Source organism: Herpailurus yagouaroundi, unplaced genomic scaffold, assembly GCF_014898765.1.
Source record: "Herpailurus yagouaroundi ecotype Mexico unplaced genomic scaffold, PumYag 29, whole genome shotgun sequence".
In the NCBI taxonomy this organism is placed as follows: domain Eukaryota; kingdom Metazoa; phylum Chordata; class Mammalia; order Carnivora; family Felidae; genus Herpailurus; species Herpailurus yagouaroundi.
Window position 1 is genome coordinate 97,773,954 of NW_024412377.1, and position 22,355 is coordinate 97,796,308.

General features: G+C 34.3%; 1 protein-coding gene across 2 annotated transcripts in view; it reads left to right on the forward strand.

Annotated features, from left to right (window-relative positions):
- AP3B1 (adaptor related protein complex 3 subunit beta 1) overlaps nucleotides 1-22,355 on the forward strand; it is a 269,037-nt gene that overhangs the window by 60,179 nt on the left and 186,503 nt on the right. For both annotated transcript variants that reach the window (XM_040450164.1, XM_040450154.1), the window contains exons 4-7: nucleotides 8,270-8,365; nucleotides 9,348-9,508; nucleotides 12,258-12,324; nucleotides 21,156-21,338. In XM_040450164.1, the coding sequence (XP_040306098.1) occupies nucleotides 8,270-8,365; nucleotides 9,348-9,508; nucleotides 12,258-12,324; nucleotides 21,156-21,338 (507 nt within the window). The remainder of the gene's footprint in view (nucleotides 1-8,269; nucleotides 8,366-9,347; nucleotides 9,509-12,257; nucleotides 12,325-21,155; nucleotides 21,339-22,355) is intronic.

The window sequence follows — 22,355 nt, forward strand, 5'->3', positions numbered from 1 at the left end:
TTATGGCCCTCTTCATTCCTTTGTATAGGTCCAAATATCCTATTTGGTATCGTTTTCCTTATGACTAGAGGACTTTCTTTAACATCTCTTTTGTTTTGCTGATAATGAATTCTTTCAGCTTTTGTTTTAAAAAGTCTTTATTTTGCTTACAATTTGAAAATATTTTTGCCTAGTAAAATTTACAGTTCTAGGTTTACAGTCTTCTTTGTTCAGTATTTAAAAAGTATTTCAGGGGGCGCCTGGGTGGCGCAGTCGGTTAAGCATCCGACTTCAGCCAGGTCACGATCTCGCGGTCCGTGAGTTCGAGCCCCGCGTCAGGCTCTGGGCTGATGGCTCAGAGCCTGGAGCCTGTTTCCGATTCTGTGTCTCCCTCTCTCTCTGCCCCTCCCCCGTTCATGCTCTGTCTTTCTCTGTCCCAAAAATAAATAAACGTTGAAAAAAAAATAAAAAAAAAATAAAAAGTATTTCAGGGTGCTTGGGTGGCTCAGTCAGTTATGGTGTCCGACTTTAGCTCAGTTCATGATCTCAACGGTTTGTAGTTCGAGCCCTGTGTCAGGCTCTGTGCTGACAGCTCGGAGCCTGGAGCCTGCTTTGGATTCTCTTTCTCTCTCTCTCTCTCTCTCTCTCTTTCTCTTTCTATGTTCTTCCCCTGTTTGCTCTCTGTCTCTCTCAAAAATAAATAAACATTAAAAAAATATTTCATTGTTTTCTGTCCTGCAAGTTTACTGTCATTGTTAATCTCTGTTTCATTGTGTACAATGTGTCTTTCTTACCTCTTCTTGGTTTTGAGATTTTCTCTCTAGCACTGGTTTTCTGCCATATGCCTTGACATATTTTTTTTTCATGTTTATTCTGCTTCAGGTTTGTTGAGCATCTTATATTTGTGGGTTATAGTTTTCTTAAAATTTCAGCCATTAGTTTATCACAAATATATTTTCTCTCTTCTCTCTCCTTTTGGCATTTCTGGTACACATACAGACTAATTAACGTTGTCCTACTGGTCACTGATAATATCGTCAGTTTTTTCCCAGTCTTTTCTCTCTGTGCTTCATTTTGATAGTTTTTATTGCTGTATACTTAACTGACCTTACCTTTTGTTGTGTCTAACTTGTTCATCTCTTCCAGTGTATTTATCAAATCAGCTGTTATATTTTTCATCTCTAGATGTTTCATTGGATCACTTCTGTATCTTGTGATTCTCTCCTCAACATAGTCATATTTTTGTCTGTCTTCTTGGGCATATGGAGCATATTTATAATAGTTACTGTAAAGCCCTTCTCCTTTTTTTTTTTTTTTTTTTTTTTTTAAGATTTTACTTTTAAGTAAACTCTCCACCCAATATGGGGCTCAAGGTTATGATCCCAGGATCAAGAGCCACATGCTCTACTGACTGAGCCAGCCAGGCGCCTCTCTGCTACTTCTATCCTTTCTATCACTTGAGTCTTTTTCTATAGATTGATTTTTCTCATGGTTATGATTCATATTTTCCTACTTTTTTAATTAATTGTATGCTAAACATTGTGAAATTTATGTGGCTGGCTGGTGGATTTTGTTGTATTCCTTTTAATTGTGTTGGCTTTTTTTTGTTTGTGGCACACAGTTATGTGGAATTATTTGATTCTTTCAAAGCATACATTTAAGCTTTATTAGGGAGCTCAGAAATATTTTTAGTTTAGATTAATTTAATCCCACTCCTAAAGTGATGCCTTCTTGGGATTCTACTCAGCAGTCTGTGTATTTATGAGACATTTTCTCTGGCTGGTAGGAGCACGAACTAATCCTAGTTCTTTGTGATCTTTAAGATATCTTATGTGTACTTTTTTCTTGTGTTTGTTTTTGGTGTTATTGATTGATTGATTGGTCTGGCCTCAGGTAGTTTTATGTCACTCTTTCTTGTTCATGTCAGGGCTTCGTTTAAGATTTGATGGTGGTCCTCTGTAGTGTGTGTGTGCTCTCTCTCTCCCTCTCACTGTCTCTGTGAAGTTTCCTCCTGTTTGTTTTTTTGCTCTGCAAATTTGAGCAACCTTGGCCTCTGAACTTTCGTCTCTTGTCTCCTCAGCACAGTGAATCTTCTGAATTCTGTTTGAGTTGCCCCCCTGTGCTGGTAGACTTATGCTTAGTGATAGTACTCAGCTTGACTTTTCCGTCTCTCTGGGTTCACGGTTCTGTACTGCTTGTTGTCCAACATAGGAAACTATTGTTACATTTCCTGCTCCTGATATTCTATTTGGTTAAGGCAGGAGGGTAAATCAGGTCTCTCAGTTATTACTAAATTACAGCTTCATCAAAATCTGTAACTGTTTCTAAAGCCTTAAAAATACATGGAATGTTATTGATCAAATGAAACATTAGGCTCAGCTTTCCCTACTTTCTGTGTGGAATTTTCAATTTATAAGTGGTGACGTACTTGAAAACTTTCATCATCTTTTCCAATCTCTGTATCAGACTTCTATAGCAGTGTCTTCTAGTGCTTTACGGCCAGAATATACTGAGTGAACTATGTACCATTAGCAACTTTATAGTCAATGCTTAAGTATTTTTAGTTGTAAAAACAGGGCATTTTTTTTTTAAAGGAAACAATTGCTTAGGTACAGGAAAGAATAAGAGTGAATAAAATAATCATGATGAGAATGATGAATTTTTTAAGTACAGCAATAGGAGTAGCTAGGTCACACTTCATTTGTATATAATACAAATACAAGATTGACGTGAAGTGGACTCTTAGATATTATTTTAACACTATGACAGTGAATTGGTGTTACTATGTCTCTAATATAAAGTATACTAGTAATTTAAATAGTTTTTTCTCGGGACGCCTGGGTGGCTCAGTTGGTTAAGCGGCCGACTTCGGCTCAGGTTGGGATCTCACAGTCCATGAGTTCGAGCCCCGCGTCGGGCTCTGTGCTGACCGCTCAGAGCCTGGAGCCTGTTTCAGATTCTGTGTCTCCCTCTCTCTCTGACCCTCCCCCATTCATGCTCTGTCTCTCTCTGTCTCAAAAATAAATAAACGTTAAAAAAAAATTAAAAAAAATAAATAGTTTTTTCTCGTATAAGGTAAGTTAGTTTAAATAATCTTGCATTTACATATTCAAGATCTGGAAAAATAAAGCGAAGTATATTTTATACATTTCTAGAGTATACATTTACATATATAAAAATAATTATTTTTCCTTCACCATTTTAACATTATTAGAAAATATTATAGGGTTTTAAACATATATACTTCAAACCCGTTTTTAGAAACTTATTCAAGAATACATAAATTTTTATTAGATAATAAATACATTATATATTTGGAATAGGTGAATTTTGCTACCAAAATGATTAGTCATCATAAAATCAATTTGACTGACTCGGGTAAATTAAAATCAAAACAATTAATTTAATATTGGACTTAAATTAACTTGATAAACCATTCTTTCTAAGAGTCCAATTAATAGGAGAAATGTAGGCTATATGTATGTAATCTAGTATTTGCAAATTTGACTTGTCATTAATTTAATAGATATTTATTAAACATTTGTATGCTTGTTACTATATACTTCTGAATTGATAATATCAAGAGTTAAACTCTCTTTGATATATTATGGTCATGCTATCTGAGCTTCTAATTTGATGTAGTTTTATGGCTTCTGATGTAAGTGCAGGTATCTGAAAAAAATTGAGATTTGACTTAGAAAAATTGTGAGATATAGGTAGAGCTGTTACCTTAGTGTTTTAGGACTAGAGTCTCTAGAGAAATGCTAGAGAAAGCATTAAAAGATGCTTTCTGTGCGAGGTTATTAGTACCTTACATCTATCAACTCATTTTATCGTCACAAATAACTCTGTGAGGTTGATTCTGTCATTTCCCATATTTTATATATGAGGACAAGGTAACAGAGAGGTTAAATTATCAGATCAAGGTCATATTTCACAGTCAGAATCCAAAGCCAGGTGGCTTGGCTTCAGAACCCATCTTAGACCATTCCCCTTTTTAGAGCCATCCTTCCTGCTTGATGCTTTCTTCCTCCTCCTCTCCCTTAGTGACTTTGGCCCCTTATCAACATCTGGTATTAGCTATCCTTTGGGAGGTATCTGGCCTTGATATAACTATTCTTATGACTTAGAGATGGGTAGAAATGAGGAAGTCCTTAGAAATTGGTAGTAAATTAACTAGTTCCCCCTGGACTTCTAGTCTTCTTGTAAACAGAAAATTCTATGTTATTTATTGTTCATCCAAAACTGTTTGTACTGTTCAGGTAGTTGTAATAGAACTTTCCTATTTGTTCATCTCTTCCCTTTACACTCAGATTCTCATATACTGTGTAACGTTCTGCAACAAAAATGTCCCTATAAACATAATTATTGGTGTATTTGTTTGGGTTTCTTTTGTTCTTGAATTATGTTGTTTTTTGAAACATGCTTAATCCTCTAATGTGAGAAAACTGACATAAACTTTTTAAAATTTATGTTTAGAGAATTGACTGATGTTCCATTGCTATCAAGTGCAAAATTTCATTTTTATAAGTACATGCTGCCTTAGACACACAGTTAAGCTGTACGTCATCTTCCATTTGATGTCAAATGATACCAAAAGTTACCTAGTAAGCAATCAGTGGTTATAGTACAAAAATAATCAAAGGTTTAGTCAATAACTCATGAAGTTTGATGTACTAGTATTGATAAACTAATTAAACAGATCTGCCTGTGTTCTGCCAGCCTACTGGGGCTCTGCTATGATTAGCTTTACAGCAAGGAGTGTTGTAACATTGAATGGAGGTAACTGATCAGAGAATGGTGTAGTCACGGAGCTTTAAGTACTCCCATTTCTGGTCACAGAATGGTTTCAGGGAAACTAGGCTTTCTCTGCACACCTGCAGCCAGTCAGTGCACAGGCCTCTTGTGGTCAATATTGATTGATTCTTATAACAGAACTAGAACAAATTTGGTGTTTTGCAACCTTCTGTGATTTAATATTGTTATGCTTTTTGCTATAACAGGCACAAAAGTCCTTCTCCAATAGTCAGTAATTACAGCAATGCCTGCTAGCTCAGCTGTGGTTCTGAATGTGTCAGTGTTGCCAGTATAAACCCCTGGATATATTCTGGAGTTCATAATTCAGCTTTAAAAGTTGGCTGTACAGTTACTTCATAAATAAAGGTGTTGCTGAGAAATAAATCACAGGAAGATGAGGGGATGGGTGGACTCTAACCTATTTCTTCCAAAACTTTCCAGAGAACTGTAGACTGGGTCTGAATATAATTAATATGAAGAAAGAACATTTTAAATGATTAATTTTTAAAAATCCCACAAGTTAGGGGTGCCTGGGTGGCTTAATCGGTTGAACGTCTGACTCTTGATTTTGGCTCAGGTCATGGTCCCAGGGTCATGGGATTGAGTCCCGTGTCGGGCTCTCTGCAGGGCGTGGAACCTGCTTGAGATTCTCTCTCTCTCTCTCTCTCTCTCTCTCTCTCTCTCTCTCTTTCTCTCTCTCTCTCTCTCTCTCTCTCTCTCTCTCTCTCTATTTCTCTCTCTCTCTCACCTTTTCTCCCCTTCCCCGTCTGCCCCTCTCTCCCGCTTATGCTCTTGTGCTCTCCATCAAAGCAAAACAATAATTTACAAGTTAAAGACTTTTGGAGACAATCTTCTTAATATGCATCATTTCCTCACAGTATGTTGGTGTTTTATCTAGGAATCTATTTGAATTATAACCACTGGTGGAAGTTAGATTCCTGGTATAGCAATCTAATGAGAACAGCCTTAAATTTTTTCAGTATACCACTGGGCTATGATGTTTCATTCAGCTAATTATTGAGCTCTTACTGCATGCCAGCCATTATGATAGGTTCTGCGAATATACAGGTGAATAGGAATGGTTCCTGCATTAAGTAGCCCCATGTTCATCCTAAGATGGATTTGGGAAATATCTTACATGTGTCTGTGTGTTGATTTGGTATATTGAAAATGCTACAAATCAGTCAGCTAGGAAGTGTTTATTGCCTTTTGGCATTGTTGTAATCTTAGGAACTTAAATACCTGCTTGCGAAGAAAGGAATTTTGGGGCAGATTATGGACTGCATTGGGCACTGAGTTTTAATTTTTTAAGGGTTTTAGTTTTGTTTTTAGGACTCTGTCGATCCATTCACCACTGAAGAGTATTTGGAGATAATTTTTTTGTTACTTTCATCTATAACTCTGTCTATATAGTATAGAAAAATGGATTGGTATCAACTTAAAATGGTGTGTGTAGCACCATTTCTTTTTAAAAGAGAAAAACCCCACCAGGATATTTACTCAGATATGGCTTAATGTAGTCAGTATACTTTTAGAAAATGTATGTTTTTATTTTTAAGATTTAGTTGTGTCAGTGGAAGCACCTTACGTGGAACGTAGCCTTAACTTGTTTGTTCTACTTAAACTTCATTTGTAGTTTGGGGTTCTACACTGAAAGAAATATAGACAAATTGGAGTGAGTTCAGAAGAAAGCAAACAGGATAGTGAAGGAACTCAAAACTATGCTGTGTTGGGGTGCCTGGCTGGCTTAGTTGGTAGAGCACACGGCTCTTGATCTTGGGGTTGTAAGTGCAAGCCCCACGTTGGGCCTAGCGCTTACTTAAAACAAAACTATGTTGTGTCAAAGGAAAGTGGAGTATGAAGGAAGTAGTTGTCTTTAAAGAAGTTCATATTGGTTAGTATGACATAAAATATGGCCTGGTGTAGCACTCTTTTTCCTTTCTAGCATCAATTCCAGCTATTTCCAGTTACTTCCCCTCATTTCCTGTGCTCTTTGAACATTCCATAAACTTATAGGTCTGTACTCTGCTGATGCATAAAAAAACTACTCAGGCAGTGGTATCTGAAGATATTTCAGAAGGAAGATTATAGTGTATGAGCTATGTCAGAAGGAAGCAGTTGATGAATTTCGACTCACAATTTAATTTTTATTTAATTTTTCTGTTCATCATAATGCTGTTTTAGACTTAACTGATTAAATTGCCATTTAGAACAGTTGTCAGATACTCCCAGTCTTATGGAGTTTTTATCACATTAAATTGGTATTGTCATACCTTATTCTTACTGAGCTGAAAATATCATGTAATATATATTGGAATGTGAATGTGAATATTACCATACAATCAGAGTTGCGGCTCCAACACCTTTTGATGAGGAGACATAAGTTCATATATATACCATGTAGCTAGAGGATAGAATCCAAGTTCTTTCTAGTATTTTTATCCTTCATTTTGAAAATACTTTTATAATTCAGTTACATTTTAATATAACATTTAAAGAATGTTCTTTTTCTTTTTTAAGTTTATTTTTGTTTATTTTGAGAGCGAGAGAGAGAGAGAGCCAGTGAGGGACAGAGAAGGAGACAGAATCTCAAGCAGGTTTTGTGAGGTCAGCGCAGAACCCAACACGGGGCTCAATTCCATGAACTATGAGATCATGACCTGAGCCAAAATCAAGAGTCAGACACTCAACCAACTGAGCCACCCAGGCGCCCCTTAATATTCTTGTCTGAGTTTTGCTCAGGGATTTTTTTTATTCCCTTTGAGAGAAAGTGTTACCTGACAGAGAACTGGTTCTGAACTCAGGTTCACCTGCTCACTGCTTGAAAATCAGTAGAAGGACAAGTGATGGTGGGAAAGGAAATGTCACTTTATTCAGGAAGCCAGCAGCCTGGGAAGATGGTGGACTCATGTCCCAGAGACCATCTTTCCTGTCCAGGCAAAGCCAGAAGGTTTCAAAGGGGAAGGTTCTAAGTGGGGTTTTGGGGGTTGGGGGTAGGCTGTCTGCAGGAGGAGATGGTGCCTGGGGGAATGGCGTATGTCGACAGGACCCCAAACAGACCTGCTGGCATCAAATATGGTCAGGACTTCTCTTTTGGGAAAGCCTGGTCCTTCTCTCCTTAAGGCCGGTGGTCTGCAGATCTCAAGAAGAGTAGGTTAGTTCATCTCAGGACCAAAGGGACTTAGGTCAGCAAGCAAGGAGTATATAAGCTTGAGGTAAGTTAACCCTCAAGACTTTTTGGAATGTTGTTACAGAACAACGTGTTGCTGTTATAGATTGGATTATCAAAATGCTTATTTCACAAGTTTTTTCTGTTGCCATTCCTCATGCTACAGTATATTATCTTTATATCACAATATAAGCTATGACCAGGTTCAGTTATTTTATTTCACAAAAATTGAGAATGGATTTGGTATACAAAATAATGAATTTTTAATTTTCATTCTGGCTAGGATTACGTGATTTTTTTCTTTTCTTTTTTTTTTTTTAACAGATCAAGAAGTTAGTGTATGTTTACCTGGTCCGGTATGCTGAAGAACAGCAGGATCTGGCACTCTTGTCCATAAGCACTTTTCAGCGAGCTCTGAAGGTAAATAGTAGAGTGAGCCAGCAAATAGCTACAAGATTTGTGCAAAGCTGAAGGTGTGTTATTTAAAGAAGTGGACCAGTAATTTACTAAATGGCGCAGTATTGTTTTGAAAGACTTGAAAGGCCTCTCACGTTGCCCATTCAGTGTCCTCAGAAAATAATATGTATATAACCAACTAGATTTTTCTCTCTGTTTCATTTTCTACATGTTCCTTTATGTTCTTCGTAATCCTTATCATGCACCCAAGAACTCTTCATCACTATACCTAATTGTTGAAAGTGTGCAATGAGGGGATGTGACTTTTTTTTTTTTTTTTAAGTTTATTTATTTTTGAGACAGAGAGAGACAGAGCACGAACGGGGGAGGGTCAGAGAGAGAGGGAGACACAGAATCTGAAGCAGGCTCCAGGCTCTGAGCCATCATCCCAGATCCTGATGCGGGGCTCGAACTCAAGGACCGCGAGATCGTGACCTGAGCTGAAGTCAGATGCTTAACCGACTGAGCCACCCAGGCGCCCCGGGATGTGACTTTTTTTTTTTTTTCAATATATGAAATTTATTGTCAAATTGGTTTCCATACAACACCCAGTGCTCATCCCAAAAGGTGCCCTCCTCAATACCCATCACCCACCCTCCCCTCCCTCCCACTCCCCATCAACCCTCAGTTGGGTTGTGACTTTTTAAAGAGAAAATTTATAGCCTGCAGCGTTGTGTCATTGTGAAACTCTAAAAACCCAACATGTTTAGTAATGAATGATCAACTAGAATTATAACCATTACTTTTCTTGTTCAAAGAAATAAACGTTTAGTTAACTCTTTTTCTTATCCAGTGTTCATATACTGGTTCTTTAAATAGTTTGTGTGTGTGTGTGTGTATGTGTGTTGTTACATTGAATCCTGTGAGCACCTGTTAGCTGTGTCATAGAGATATCTTTGAAATATTAAACTTGAGATTTTGATGCATATTTTTGCACTCTTTCTAGGACCCAAATCAACTAATCCGTGCAAGTGCTTTGAGAGTTCTGTCAAGTATTAGAGTACCAATTATTGTACCTATTATGATGCTTGCTATTAAGGAGGCTTCTGCTGATTTATCACCATATGTTAGGAAGAATGCAGCCCATGCAATACAGAAATTGTACAGGTAGGTTTGTTAATAATACCAAAACTGTTATATGGAATGTTATAGCCCATGGAGGCTTATTTTATCAGCCTTATAATTAGTCTGTCCTTATACTAAGCAAAACCCAGTGACTGTTTTTCTCCTCACATTCTTTAGACATCTTTAATTTTATTTGGTTATAGAGACCCTATCCTGGTTTTTACTTGTGAGCCTGTTAGGACCTGTGATAATGTATAGATTTTATAACTTAAAACTGAATGGAATTTTAATTGTCATTTATGTAGTGTGTCTGTCATGTACACATACACACAAATTATGAGAAACTTAAGATTTTTTTCTGTTCATTATAGGGTAGAATCTTATGTGTATTATCTTTTCAGCTTGCTTTGTTCTCCTTTCTTCCACCTTTTCCATCTTTCTTTCCATTGCTTTCTGATGTTCCCTTCCTTGCCTGATTCTTGTCTAGAGGTATTTTATTGAATTTTAAAATGCTCATTTTGAAATACAGCACCATACCATATTTGTATGATATTTATTAAAATATCATATGATGCCTCGATGTTTGTGGAAAACAAATTGCTTAAGTAAAAGTTATTATCTGTAATAATTTGGTATTAATTTCTGTTGCCAATGATTCCATAAGCTTTTATCAAGATCATTTTGTGGTTTTGGTGTCAGGTTATATGTGTAAGGTGTATGAAAATGGTAGAGGGTGTATTAACACATATTTGATGAAAAAAATAAAACAGATACCAATGAAAGGCAATTTATAATTAAATAAGATATTAGCATATGATGCACACATGCACACAAAGGCCATGATTTTTTAATGTTTATTTATATTTGAGAGAGAGACAGCACGAGTGGGGGAGCGGCAGAGAGAGGGAGACACAGAATCTGAAGCAGGCTCCACTCCAGGCTTACATTATGTGGCTTCATAATGTAAAGATGTAATGAAGTAGGGTTAGGAAAGACTGCTTGGAGAAGGGAGACCGGAGCTAGCATTTGAAAGAATTAAAAGGTTTGTTCAGATACTTATAATGGTTAGCAATAAACTTATATAAGTGTATAAAAAGTAAAAACTCATTAACTCAAGTTAACTGTCGAAGTTATATCATACTTATCACTCATCTTTTCTTTTTACATGCTTGCAGAATAAGATCCAAGCTTACTATGATGGATTAAAAGTCCATCACTGGACCCTGTTTTACCTCTCCAGCCTCAGCCTTTATTCTCCTTGCCTGGAATTGAGTAGCTTGGTACTGGCTATTAGTCCTCTACATAAAATATTTTTATCTTATTACCATCTGTTTAGTCTTTACCTGGAAAATTTTCTCCTTTCTTTAGTTCTAAAGTCAAATTGTTAAGATTCATCCGAGATGTCACTTTTTATAAGAAACCCTCCTCCTGCCTCCATTGGTGCTCTTGTTATTCCTGTAATCCCTTATACATATCTCTGTTATATGGTATGCTTATGTTTGGGACTTTCTTTACTAGGCAGTCTTATTTACCTTTATATTCCCATTCTTCAGCTTCTCAGTAAATGGACAACATTTGACTTACATGTTAGGAAGAAATTATATTGTCAATATTTCAGTGCTTAGAGCTACTAATAGGCATTTCCTAATTTTTTATATGTGTGTGTGTGTATATATATGTGTATATATATATACATATATATGTATATATGTGTGTATATATGTATGTATACATATGTATATACATGTACATATATACATATATATGTATATATATGTATACATATGTATATATGTGTATATATATGTATACGTATACATATATATGTGTATATATATATGCCTTTGCATATATACAAAGTTTTTGGTTTTAGATGTCAGATTTTGTAATACATTTAGTTCATTACTGAACTAAAATGATAACAAAATTCTTATTTGGGAATTCTCTGTATTTGTTTTTGACCGTAGTATATCCATAGTCAACAATGATCACTGTCTTATTAACTTTTTTCCCTCGGTTAAAAAAAGAATTTGTACTTTATCGACTTGTAATTACATTTTTAAGATTTTCCAACTGTTTTTTAGAAGTGAACTTGATATTTATTTATTTTTAATGTTTATTTATTTTTGAGAGCGAGAAAGCAAGCATGAGTGGGGGAGGGGAAGATAGAGAAGGGGACAAAGTTTCTGAAGCGGGCTCTGAGCTGACAGCAGAGAGCCTGATGTGGGGCTCAAACTCACGAACCCATGAGATCATGATCTGAGCTGAAGTTGGAGGCTTAACTGACTGAGCCACCTAGGCGCCCCTGAACTTGATACTGTCTTAATGTTATTAGTATTTGGATTTAGTTAATATGAGCAACTTTATAATTTTTTTTTTTTTTAACGTTTATTCATATTCATGTTTGAGCGAGAGAGACGGAGTGTGAGCATGGAAGGTGCAGAGAGAGAGGGAGACACAGAATCTGAAGCAGGCTCCGAGCTGTCAGCACAGAGCCTGATTTGGGGCTCGAACTCACAAACTGCTAGATATGACCTGAGACAGAGTCGGAAGCTTAACCGACTGAACCACCCAGGTGCCCCAATATGAGCAACTTTAAAGAAAAAGATTAGGACACATTTGGGAGAAAAACATCCCATTTTATTTCAGATTTGTTTTCTGTCTTCACATAATTCTTGCTCTCCTTCCCCCCTAAAAAAATTTCTTAATATTCTTGAAATGATTAGCTTCATTTAAAATTAGAATTAAAGGGAAAAATTTTAATGTGTGTTCTTTTCTTTTTATGTTTTAGCCTTGACCCAGAGCAGAAGGAAATGTTAATTGAAGTAATTGAAAAACTTTTAAAGGATAAAAGTACAGTAAGTGATACCTTTTTTTATATCAAAGTAGAATTTGTGTGTGTGTTTTAAGTTCATTTATTTTGAAAGAGAGGGTGTGTATGCGTGTGCAAGTGGGCAAGGGGCAGAGAGAGAGGAAGAGAGTGAATCCCAGTCAGTCTCCATTCTCTGAGTGCAGAGCCCATTGTGGGGCTGGATCTCATGAACCGTGAGGTCATGACCTGAGCTGAAATCTGAAATCAAGAGTTGGACGTTTAACTGATTGCGCCACCCAGGCGCCTCAGTAAAACTGTGTTTTATTTGTATAGTATAATTTTACTGTACTGTATATTTGATATAAGTATTCTTACTGATTTGAAAATGGTGTAAATATTAATGGGACTTCTTAAAATCCGTGAAGGAAAAAAATGACTTTATGAAGAGAAGTATTACATTTAGAATTTTAGCTTGTTACACGTTTCATCATCAGAGTCTGAAGAAGAACAGGTTGGAAACAAAAATCCTTTCTTTAATCTGTGGCCGAATTGTTGACTGCTTTTAGTGCCAAAGTTTTTATTTCAAACGATGATTTATTAGGATTTTTAAAGGTTGAATCAGCTGGAAACAAATAATTGTTTTAAAATGAAGTACTAAGAAGTATTAAAGAAATACTAAAAAATACCTCTTTTAGAGGAGTATGTTTTAGTATTATAAATGTGTATTTTTAAATATTTTAAATATTAAAAAAATACTCTATGGGCTCCATACTGGGCATAGAGCCTATTTAAAAATATTCTGAAACATTTTCATATGTGCATGACTGTTTTATTTCTGGTAAGAGTGAACTTACTGGCTAATGTTGTCATCTTTTGTGAATGTATGTATCTCTTCCTCCTCCTTTCCCCACTCCTATTCTTTGAGTGTAGTGACAATGAGATCTCATAATAGTGATGACCCATGGGGTCTGTGAGCCGACCTCTGGAGGATCTGGTATCTTCGATGGAGGCTTCTGTACCCACCCCCGCAGCTCACACTATCAAGGAAAAGGATTTCTGCGTGTCTTAGGATGCTGTCATCAAGTAGCATGTGTATCTGTGCATAGCAGCTAATAGAGTAGCCACTAGCCTCATATAGCTATTGTTGTATGGCTTAGCATATGGTTTATCCAGGAAAATGTTGATTGTGCACTTGGGAGGAATGTATAATCTGCTGTTGGTGGGTGGAGTATTTCTGTAGATACATGTTAGGTCTAATTGGTTTATAGTGTTGTTCAGGTCTTCTGTTGATTGATCTTTTGCCTGGTGGTTGTATCCATTATTTAAAGTGAAGTATTGAAGTCTCCTCTTATTGTAGAGCTGTCTGTTTTCTCCCTTCAATTCTGTCACTGTTTAATATATTTAGGAGCCCTGATGTTAGGTGCATGTATATTTATAATTGTTTTTAATCTTCCTTTTGTCGTTATAAATGTCTCTCTATTTCTAATAACACTTTTTGTTTTAAAGTCTGTTTTGTCTATTTATAGCATTTCAGCTTCCTTATGGTTGCTGTTTACATTATATATCTTTTTCTTTGCTTTTACTGTCAACCTGTTAGTAGTTTTGAATCTAATATGTGTCTCCTATAGACACCATATAGTTTTTAATTCACTGTGACACTATGTGCCTTTTGATTACATGGTTTCATCCATTTACATTTAATGTTATTAACATAGTTGAATTTATAGCTGCTGTTTATTGCTTTTCTGTATCCTACCTTTTTTTGTACCTTGTTCCTCCTTTACTACTTTTTTTTTATAAGTAAATATATTCTTTTGAACATTTTAATTTCTTTAATAAGTTTTTCACTATGTACTTTTTTTTCCCACTATGTACTTTGAAAATACTGTATTTTACTTGAAATTATGAGTGGGATCCTAACCCATCCAGCAAATTTTTTTGTGTCTATAATGTAATAGAAATCTTCATTGTATTTCTTCTATACTGTTTGATGTAATGTAGGAGGTAAACAAGTATAGATTTGCCCAATAAATGAAGATAGAAAAGAAATCTGATTCCTATTTAAAAATGTTTATTTAATTTGAGAGAGAGAGAAGAGAGAGAGCATGAGTGTGTGGAGGGGCAGAGAGGAGAGAGAGAATCCCAATCAGGCTCCACATGGAGCCCAATGTGGGGCTCAATCCCATGGCCGTGAGATCATGACCTGAGCCAAAATCAAGAGCTGGACACTCAACTGACTGTGCCACCCAGACACCCCTCTTTTTTGGTCTTCGGTGTGGCATACTTGTTACTCTCTTCTAGGACCCAGATTAGAAATCAGTAGTATGGTTAATTTGGTTTTATTAATAATATAAAAACATTTATTTCTTTGATATGCAAGACATTTGGTATAAACCGTGGAGAATAGAGTAAGATCTATAAGAAACAGATCCTTTATTTTAATGTAATTTACCATGATTTCTCTTGCATTATAGACTAAAAGAAATTTGTTGCATGGCTCAGGAATGAAATCATGAATGAAATGTATATAATGTGTGCATGTCTTCCCAAACAAGATACGCCACAGCTAGAAATTACAGTCTTTGGAATTAGACAGAATTGAGTTTGTCCTACACTTCTGCCCCATGGTAGCTATGTATTAAGCCTTCATAAATTTCAGTTCCCAAATTTGTGTGGCTTGTAATTTCTAATGTATAAAGTTTTATTTGTGTTGAAAGAGCTGTTGTATGTAAAACCTTCATTATAGTGCCTTGTGCTGTAAAAGGGGGTTAAATAAATATTCCAAGTAAGAAATAAATGACACAAAAAGAATGTAAAGGATATATATTTTTTGTAAATTTGAGATAGTCGGTTATTGATTTCTGACCATTTATTTCTAAAATATAGTAGAAAACATTGAGTACTTGTTCATAGTAGGTATTTAATATTTGTCGAATGGTTGTGGAATTAATTTGGTACGTTTTTGCTGATGGTAATTATGGGTTTACTATCATTTTTAGTATTTTGCTTCCCAAGTGGTATACATCATATTCAGTGTTCACGAGCAGATCTTTTGGGGGCTTTGATGGTCTCTTATATGAGGCACTCCTTTTTCCTAAAGTGTTACTTACATGTTTATATAGTTTTTAATTAAAAGGACATCTATATCTATTTTTCTATCTGTATTAAGTGGCAAAGTTTACGCAGATGCCTCTAATTCCAGTACAACAGCCCAGGATTCCTTCTAGCCTCCTGCCTTTTCAGCTTCCTTCTCCAACATTAAAAAATGTGGCTTTCATTATTGACAATATATTTAGTTACTTGTTGCATCCCAAGATGCAGACAAAATGTTTCAGAATTGCTAGCATGTGCCTTTGTGGGAAGTGGTGAGATGTGGACTGCTAATTGAGTTAAATATTGGTTTAGAGTTGTGTTGATATGTAGTCTTCTTTGATGTTACTGTAAATTGAAATTGCTTCATCCTTATATCATTGAACTTGTTATATTGGTGTATAAAAAGGGCTATTGATCTTCTCTATGGTAATTTTATATCCTGCTCCTTTACCAAGTTCTTTTATTGTTTGATTTAATTATTTTATTCATGGTTTATTCTAGAAAATATAATGTCTGCTAATAGAGTGATTTTACTTCTTCTTTTCCAACTCTAATTACTAATTAATTTCTCTTGTGTAATTATATACTTGGGTACTTACTAGTATTAGTATAATATTCAGTAGTAGTGGAGACGGTGGGCATCCTTGTCTTATTTCAGTCTAAAGGAAAGTGTCCGTCATGTGTCTGCGTTAAGTAAGATGCTCACCCTGATGATTTCCTCTTTATCTTTGAGACCTAATGGTTTTAAATGGTGTCTCAGGGTTATTTGATGTGGGTTAGTTTTTTTTCCTGGTACTCATTGAATGTTTTTAAAATGTAGGTTTAGAACATACATTATTTCTGGCAAAGTTTTTTGTTGTTGTTGTTGTTGTTTTGTTTTTTTTAAGATTATAGTTTTAAATATTACTTCTGCTTAGTTGTTACTTTTATTTCTTCAGGGATTTAAATTTTATGTAGGTTGGATCTTCTTTGCCTGTCTTACATTTCAACCACTGTGTTTTGTTTTTGTTTTTTTTTTTTTTCCTACTTTTCTTTAATTCCCCTTATTAAATCTTCATTCAGCTGTTTTCTTGCAGGGGCACCTTGCAGTTTAATCATCATGTCTGATTATTTTCTTCCCCTCTCACTTTCTTTCCTGGTTTCAGTCAACTCCTGTTACATTTCTTCCTGATGTCTTTTGTTTATTTCTTTTCTCTGTTTATGAATTTCTGATTACGTTCATTTTTCTGATCTTCATATGCTTCGTTGAGGGTACTTCATTTTGGAGTGTTGTGTTAGTTTTGTTTTGTTATTAATTTTTTGTGTGGGCAATTTTCATCAGTTGAATTGTTTTGATTTTCATTTTCTGTTTTCAACACTTGTAGATTACTCACATCTTTACATTTTCTTTGGACAGGGTTCGTGGTTTGAGTTTGAGGTAGTTTGCAAGATTCCTAGCACAAGAATACCGTTTCTGACAGAATATCACAGTATGCTTTTTTATTAGATGGCTGTTTTGAGGGAAAGCATGTAGGAAGGGGTGTATGTCCTAAAGTTATTTTGATTTTGTTGTTGTTCTTCTGAATTTCCTCCTCTTATTTCTTTTTTTCTGTCACCTTACATTTTCTAAGGAATTCCTCTTCCTCTACCTCTTTTTTAACTGTTTTCTTTTTGAAATTTTTCTTTTCCAAGACAATCTCATTGAATCTACCCTCCATCTCCTACCCCCTTGAAATTTCTACTTTGTAATCCACTGTGATCCATGAGGAATCTTAGATAGTATTTTTACACTTAGAATACTCTTTCTCCTCCTCCTATTGATTTTAGTTCTTTCTTTTGCTCACCACCAACTTCTTACTGTTTTGGTAAGGGCAGTTTTTTCCTGACTGCCACAGGTCTTTATGAGTTTTTATGATATAAGCATGAAAGATAACTCTGGCATTTAGGGCTTATTTTTCTACTTACATGTAATTTGAAGTTTGGGGATTCTTTGTTTTTAAGTTATGCTTAGGACAGTTTTTCATCTTTGATTTTTCTGGCTTTGGGATGGGAGATTCATGTTTACCTAGGTACCATTAACTTGCTTACCCATTATTTAAATTAATTATGTTTTGAGAATATTTTGTGATAATTTTTTCCTTTGTATGATTACATTCTGTGGTAGAAAGGTTTAAAATATTCTGGTATTTATGCATATATATAGGGATTTTAGCTTTATTATTACTTAGTCTTGTTTCTTGTAATTCTTTGTTGAAGGAAGACAGCTGTATTTCCTCTCTCTCCCAAGGTAGTATCGGTATTGACATTTAAAACAGTAAGAATTCCAAATAATTTTTGTTGAAAAATTTCCCATTTAAGGGAACTAGGTCTGATTTATTTCCACATTTCCAAATTTTTGAAAATGTATTTGTTATCATCAGGAGCTTTTTGGGATTATTATTGTCATGTTGACATTGCTATTGCTGCTGACAAATATCAATTTGTTACAACAGTTACAAGATGTTTTTTACATTATTTCTTTATTGTATATTTCTAGAGTTACTATTTTCATCCTATATTCTCTATTTAACATATCTTGAACACTTTTCTTCTTTACTATATACCTTTTCTGATATTCTATTGTAAATTCATTTTTAAATTTTAATACTTTCTCTGGTTTTTCTTTAAGGTAGAAATCATATTTGTTTAACAATTTAAACATAGCAGTGGACATCTTTTATTTAGAATACCTCAAAAGCAGGGTGGTATTATTTCCTTTTCCTTTCAGGTTAATTGTAAAGAAATCCTTTTCATAGCATTTAACTTTCTAATAGAAAACAGAGTTTCTTAAGAACACAGATTAGGTCATTGCTTACTGGAAAACTTAGTTGTTTATATATATTTTTTATGACAGAGTTTCTCCCTAATTTACTAAATGATGTTTAATGAATATATTGGTAGTTCATAACTAAATTATAGGGGTAAGACACCATTTTATAGGTTATTGATTTAATGTTGGTAAAAGCTTCACTGTAGTGGGCAAAAAAAAACCCCACACCTCTGATTTTGTGCAGATGTTTTATTGTGATAGATCTATTATCCAGCTATTAGAAGATAAATGACTGATCTTTCCCATTTTCCATGCCTCAAGAAAATTGAAATAAGAAGGGGAATATCATTTGGGCTGTATGATTAGGGCAGGTTGGATGGCCATTAATTTAAGAGAAGAAAATCTTGGCAGCATTGGCCAACTTATACCATATTATCAATCAAACCTTGATGCACTTCTTGTGATGACCCAGCACTCTCAGGTTTTTGCAACGTTAATTAGAATTCATGACAAAATAGATGCAAGGAAACGTTTTGTACCCTTCATAATTTTATAGAAAATTTATTGTTATTAGAGGAACCATTTGCTTAGTGTGATTTTTTTCATTACCAGCTTGTCAACTAGCATAGATAATCTGGAGAAAATATGAACTCCATAGATGGGGTGTCACTTTTGTTGATGGTTCATGTAGTTTACCTTGGAGCACAGCTAATGGCTGAAGTTCATAGCAACAGCACAGAAAAACGTGGCAACCAAGGGAAGATAAATGAACCATGTTTATAGCTTTAATATAAAAAATACATAAATGGAAAACTGCATTTGAATTTGATGAGCTCATTGCTAGTTTTGTTGGAGTGATTTATTTTTCACCTTATATAAAAAGCTACTATTGACACAGTGAAATGGAAATTAACTGTGTGTTTTTGGGAAACCAATATTTTTGGTTTTAAAATCTGAGTAGATCATTTTATTTTAATTCTGGAAGTTTTATAGAATATTGAACATTTAGTAGACCAAAATTATCGATTCTGGCATTGGTTAGCCTAGGGTCAGTTTGTTAAATCCATACGATAAAATATCTAAAATGGTCAGCTTTATTTTGTGAAGGTTCTTTTCTTTATATTCTTCCTAATTATTTTTGTTTTCTTAAACTTTATTTGTACTTAAGTAATTAGTTTCTTTTTCCATGTTTTCTGTTAATACTTCAGAATTATGTTGTACCTATAGCTCTTGGTGTAATAAATTTAATACCTTTTGGTAGCTGATTTTTCTTTTAATTGTTTGGTGTCTACTAAACACTTAGAAAAAAATCTGGTAGTGTTAGGCAAAATAACTTGATTTTACATAGTATTTCTTTAATTGAAACTTTGTTGGATTGCTGCTTCAATTTCACTGACTATTGTATTCTAAGCGGTATTATTTATTTTTGTACTTTAATATCCTTTACCAATTCATATGTGTGTCTTAATGTAAGATTGGCCTAAATATAAAATATATACAAGGATAGATCTATTTCACAAATACTAAGTTATTCTATAGTTTGAGGTCATAAACTTTGTTGTTTTTAAGGGATTTTTAAATAATACTAATTCTAACCATTTAGAAATATGATTATCACAGAATATAATTTTTGAAGAGTGATTTATGCAGAAGGTATCAAAATGTGGAGATGAAAACATGAACTTAACATCCTTTCCATATCAATAGCAAATGGGAAATTATATGTATAATACATTTTTTTATTTAGTTCACACAAATAATCAATTCTTTGCTTTTTCGATTGAAGTGCATTCATGCTGGGACCAGCAGGCACCAGTACATGGGCAGGGCTGGAGTCAATAAATGCGGCTTCACGTTTATACTGATTGGTAATTCATAAAATCCCCACAGGACTGGAAACTTGTTTAGCATAATAGCAAGTCTATATTCTGAGCTGTTTTCTTTCAATTGTATTGTTGGTTGCATATTAATAAACTAAATGTCAGCCAAGTAGAGGGACAAACACTAAAAATACGAATATCATTGTATCTAATATTTTTCAAAAAGTACCAGTTCAGTAAGTTACATTTCTATTTAATTGCTTATTTTAAGTCATTGGGGAAATTTTAGACACTAAAATGAAGATCCCTAGTGTTTAGAAAGAATATGATATTAATTTATTTTTTCAACAGTATTACATTTTGGCTAACTGCACATATATCAATGGTACATATATAGAAGTATTTGTATATTATGTATTCTGCTTAGCTTGTATCTTTATACCAAAGATATCTTAATTTTACCACTTTGTATGACAATTACAAAACAGCATTTATGGTTCATTAATTGGTCTTTGAGGGAGCTGTCTTTTGTTGGTAATATATTATTTCAATTTATACACATTGTTATATAGGTTATATAAAATTTTATTTTCTTTGTAAATATTCTTTGTATTTTCTTTGTAAATATATTGGTAAAAATTAACAGGTGGATTAAAATGTTGAAGATTTGAAAGTGTTTTGTACCAGAAACACTTACAAGTTCCTCAAACACTTTAAGATGAATTCATTGTCATTCTCATTTTAAACTGACATGATGTGGTCTTTGTTATTGTCTTGATTTTTCTGAATGTTATGTACTAAATAATAAATCTTTAGATTGGAATTTAGGTTAGCTTAAAAATGAAAAATGTACATGACGAATATGTTGAGTCCATCCATGTGTGAACAATTCATTGATATTTAACGTGACAAAAAAATTGTTGGATTTGTAGTACTGATACTTCTCTAATTGTAATACTTCAGGAAGGTATTAGCTTTTCAGACATGTTACAGCTATAAAAATTCTTTGAGTGACACTTAAAATTTGTTATTTAAACAATCATTTTGTTAATTAAATAACTGAATTCTTTAAACATTCATTGTCATAACACTGATTGTATCTCTGTAATGCCTAAATAGAATCTTTGATGGGGAGGAAGACATTTTTTAATGAGTTACTATTTCTTTCTTTTCTAGCTGGTAGCTGGCAGTGTTGTTATGGCTTTTGAAGAAGTATGCCCGGATAGAATAGATCTGATTCACAAGAATTACCGCAAGCTCTGTAATTTACTAGTTGATGTAGAAGAGTGGGGGCAGGTTGTCATAATCCACATGCTAACTCGATATGCTCGTACACAGTTTGTCAGTCCTTGGAAAGAGGTAAGTGTTGAACAATCTTCCACTTAATGAAGATTAAGAACATGGATGGGCTTTTAAAAATGTGTATAGGAGTAAGATAATAGAAGTCTGCATATTTATGGAGGACTTTTTTTTCTTATGTTCTTTTGGAAAGCAGAAAATAAATATAAATGCAAGGATAATTTTTCGTTATTTTGGTACCGATTGACCTGTTTTTAATGACATAGTGTATAAACTTTTAGCATGATACCTGGCAGGAGGCCCTTGTTAGGAGCAGCAGCGTGATACAGTGTTTTCAGGGATATTGCCAAATCATGGATTTTTTTGCAGTTTGTTGCTTTCATATCTTCAAGTCTCAACTGCTCAAGTGATTCAATCGTACAAGTGGGTAATGTGCTTCTAGCACATGTAAATTTAAGAGAATATCTTGCCTTTAATGGTAAATATTACTGACCTTTAAAGTACTTTTTCCTAGTTTTGTATTTTAAAATGTTTGTTTTCCTTTTTTTCACTTAAGCTAATAGAATTTTAGTAAAATTAATAATTAAATATGCCTTAAAAAGAAGTTGTTTTCTTTGTGCATATTAACATTAGAGGTATACCTACCTAGACACATACCTTCTTGTTACTTTATTGACGATTGAAAAAATTTTACTGCATAGTTTGCAATAGCGATCTCTGTGTGTATATATTTAATATTTAAGTGTAAGTTTTAAGCTTGTTTAAAAAAAGAAATCATTAAGTATTATAAGACTAGCACATTCATTCTCATCTTGTGATATTTCTTTTTTGTCTTTTTCAAAAGCAGGTGGAAGTGGGTGGGAGGGAGGTTGGACAAAATGAGTGAAAGGGAGTGGGAAGTACAGGCTTCCAATTATGGAATGAATAAGTCATGGAGATGAAAGGTACAGCGCAGGGAATATATTCAGTAGTATCATAATAGTGTTGTATGGTGACAGATGGTAGCTACACTTGTGGTGAGCACAGCAGAATGTGTAGAGTTGTGGAATCTCCATGTTGTACACCTGAAACTAATGG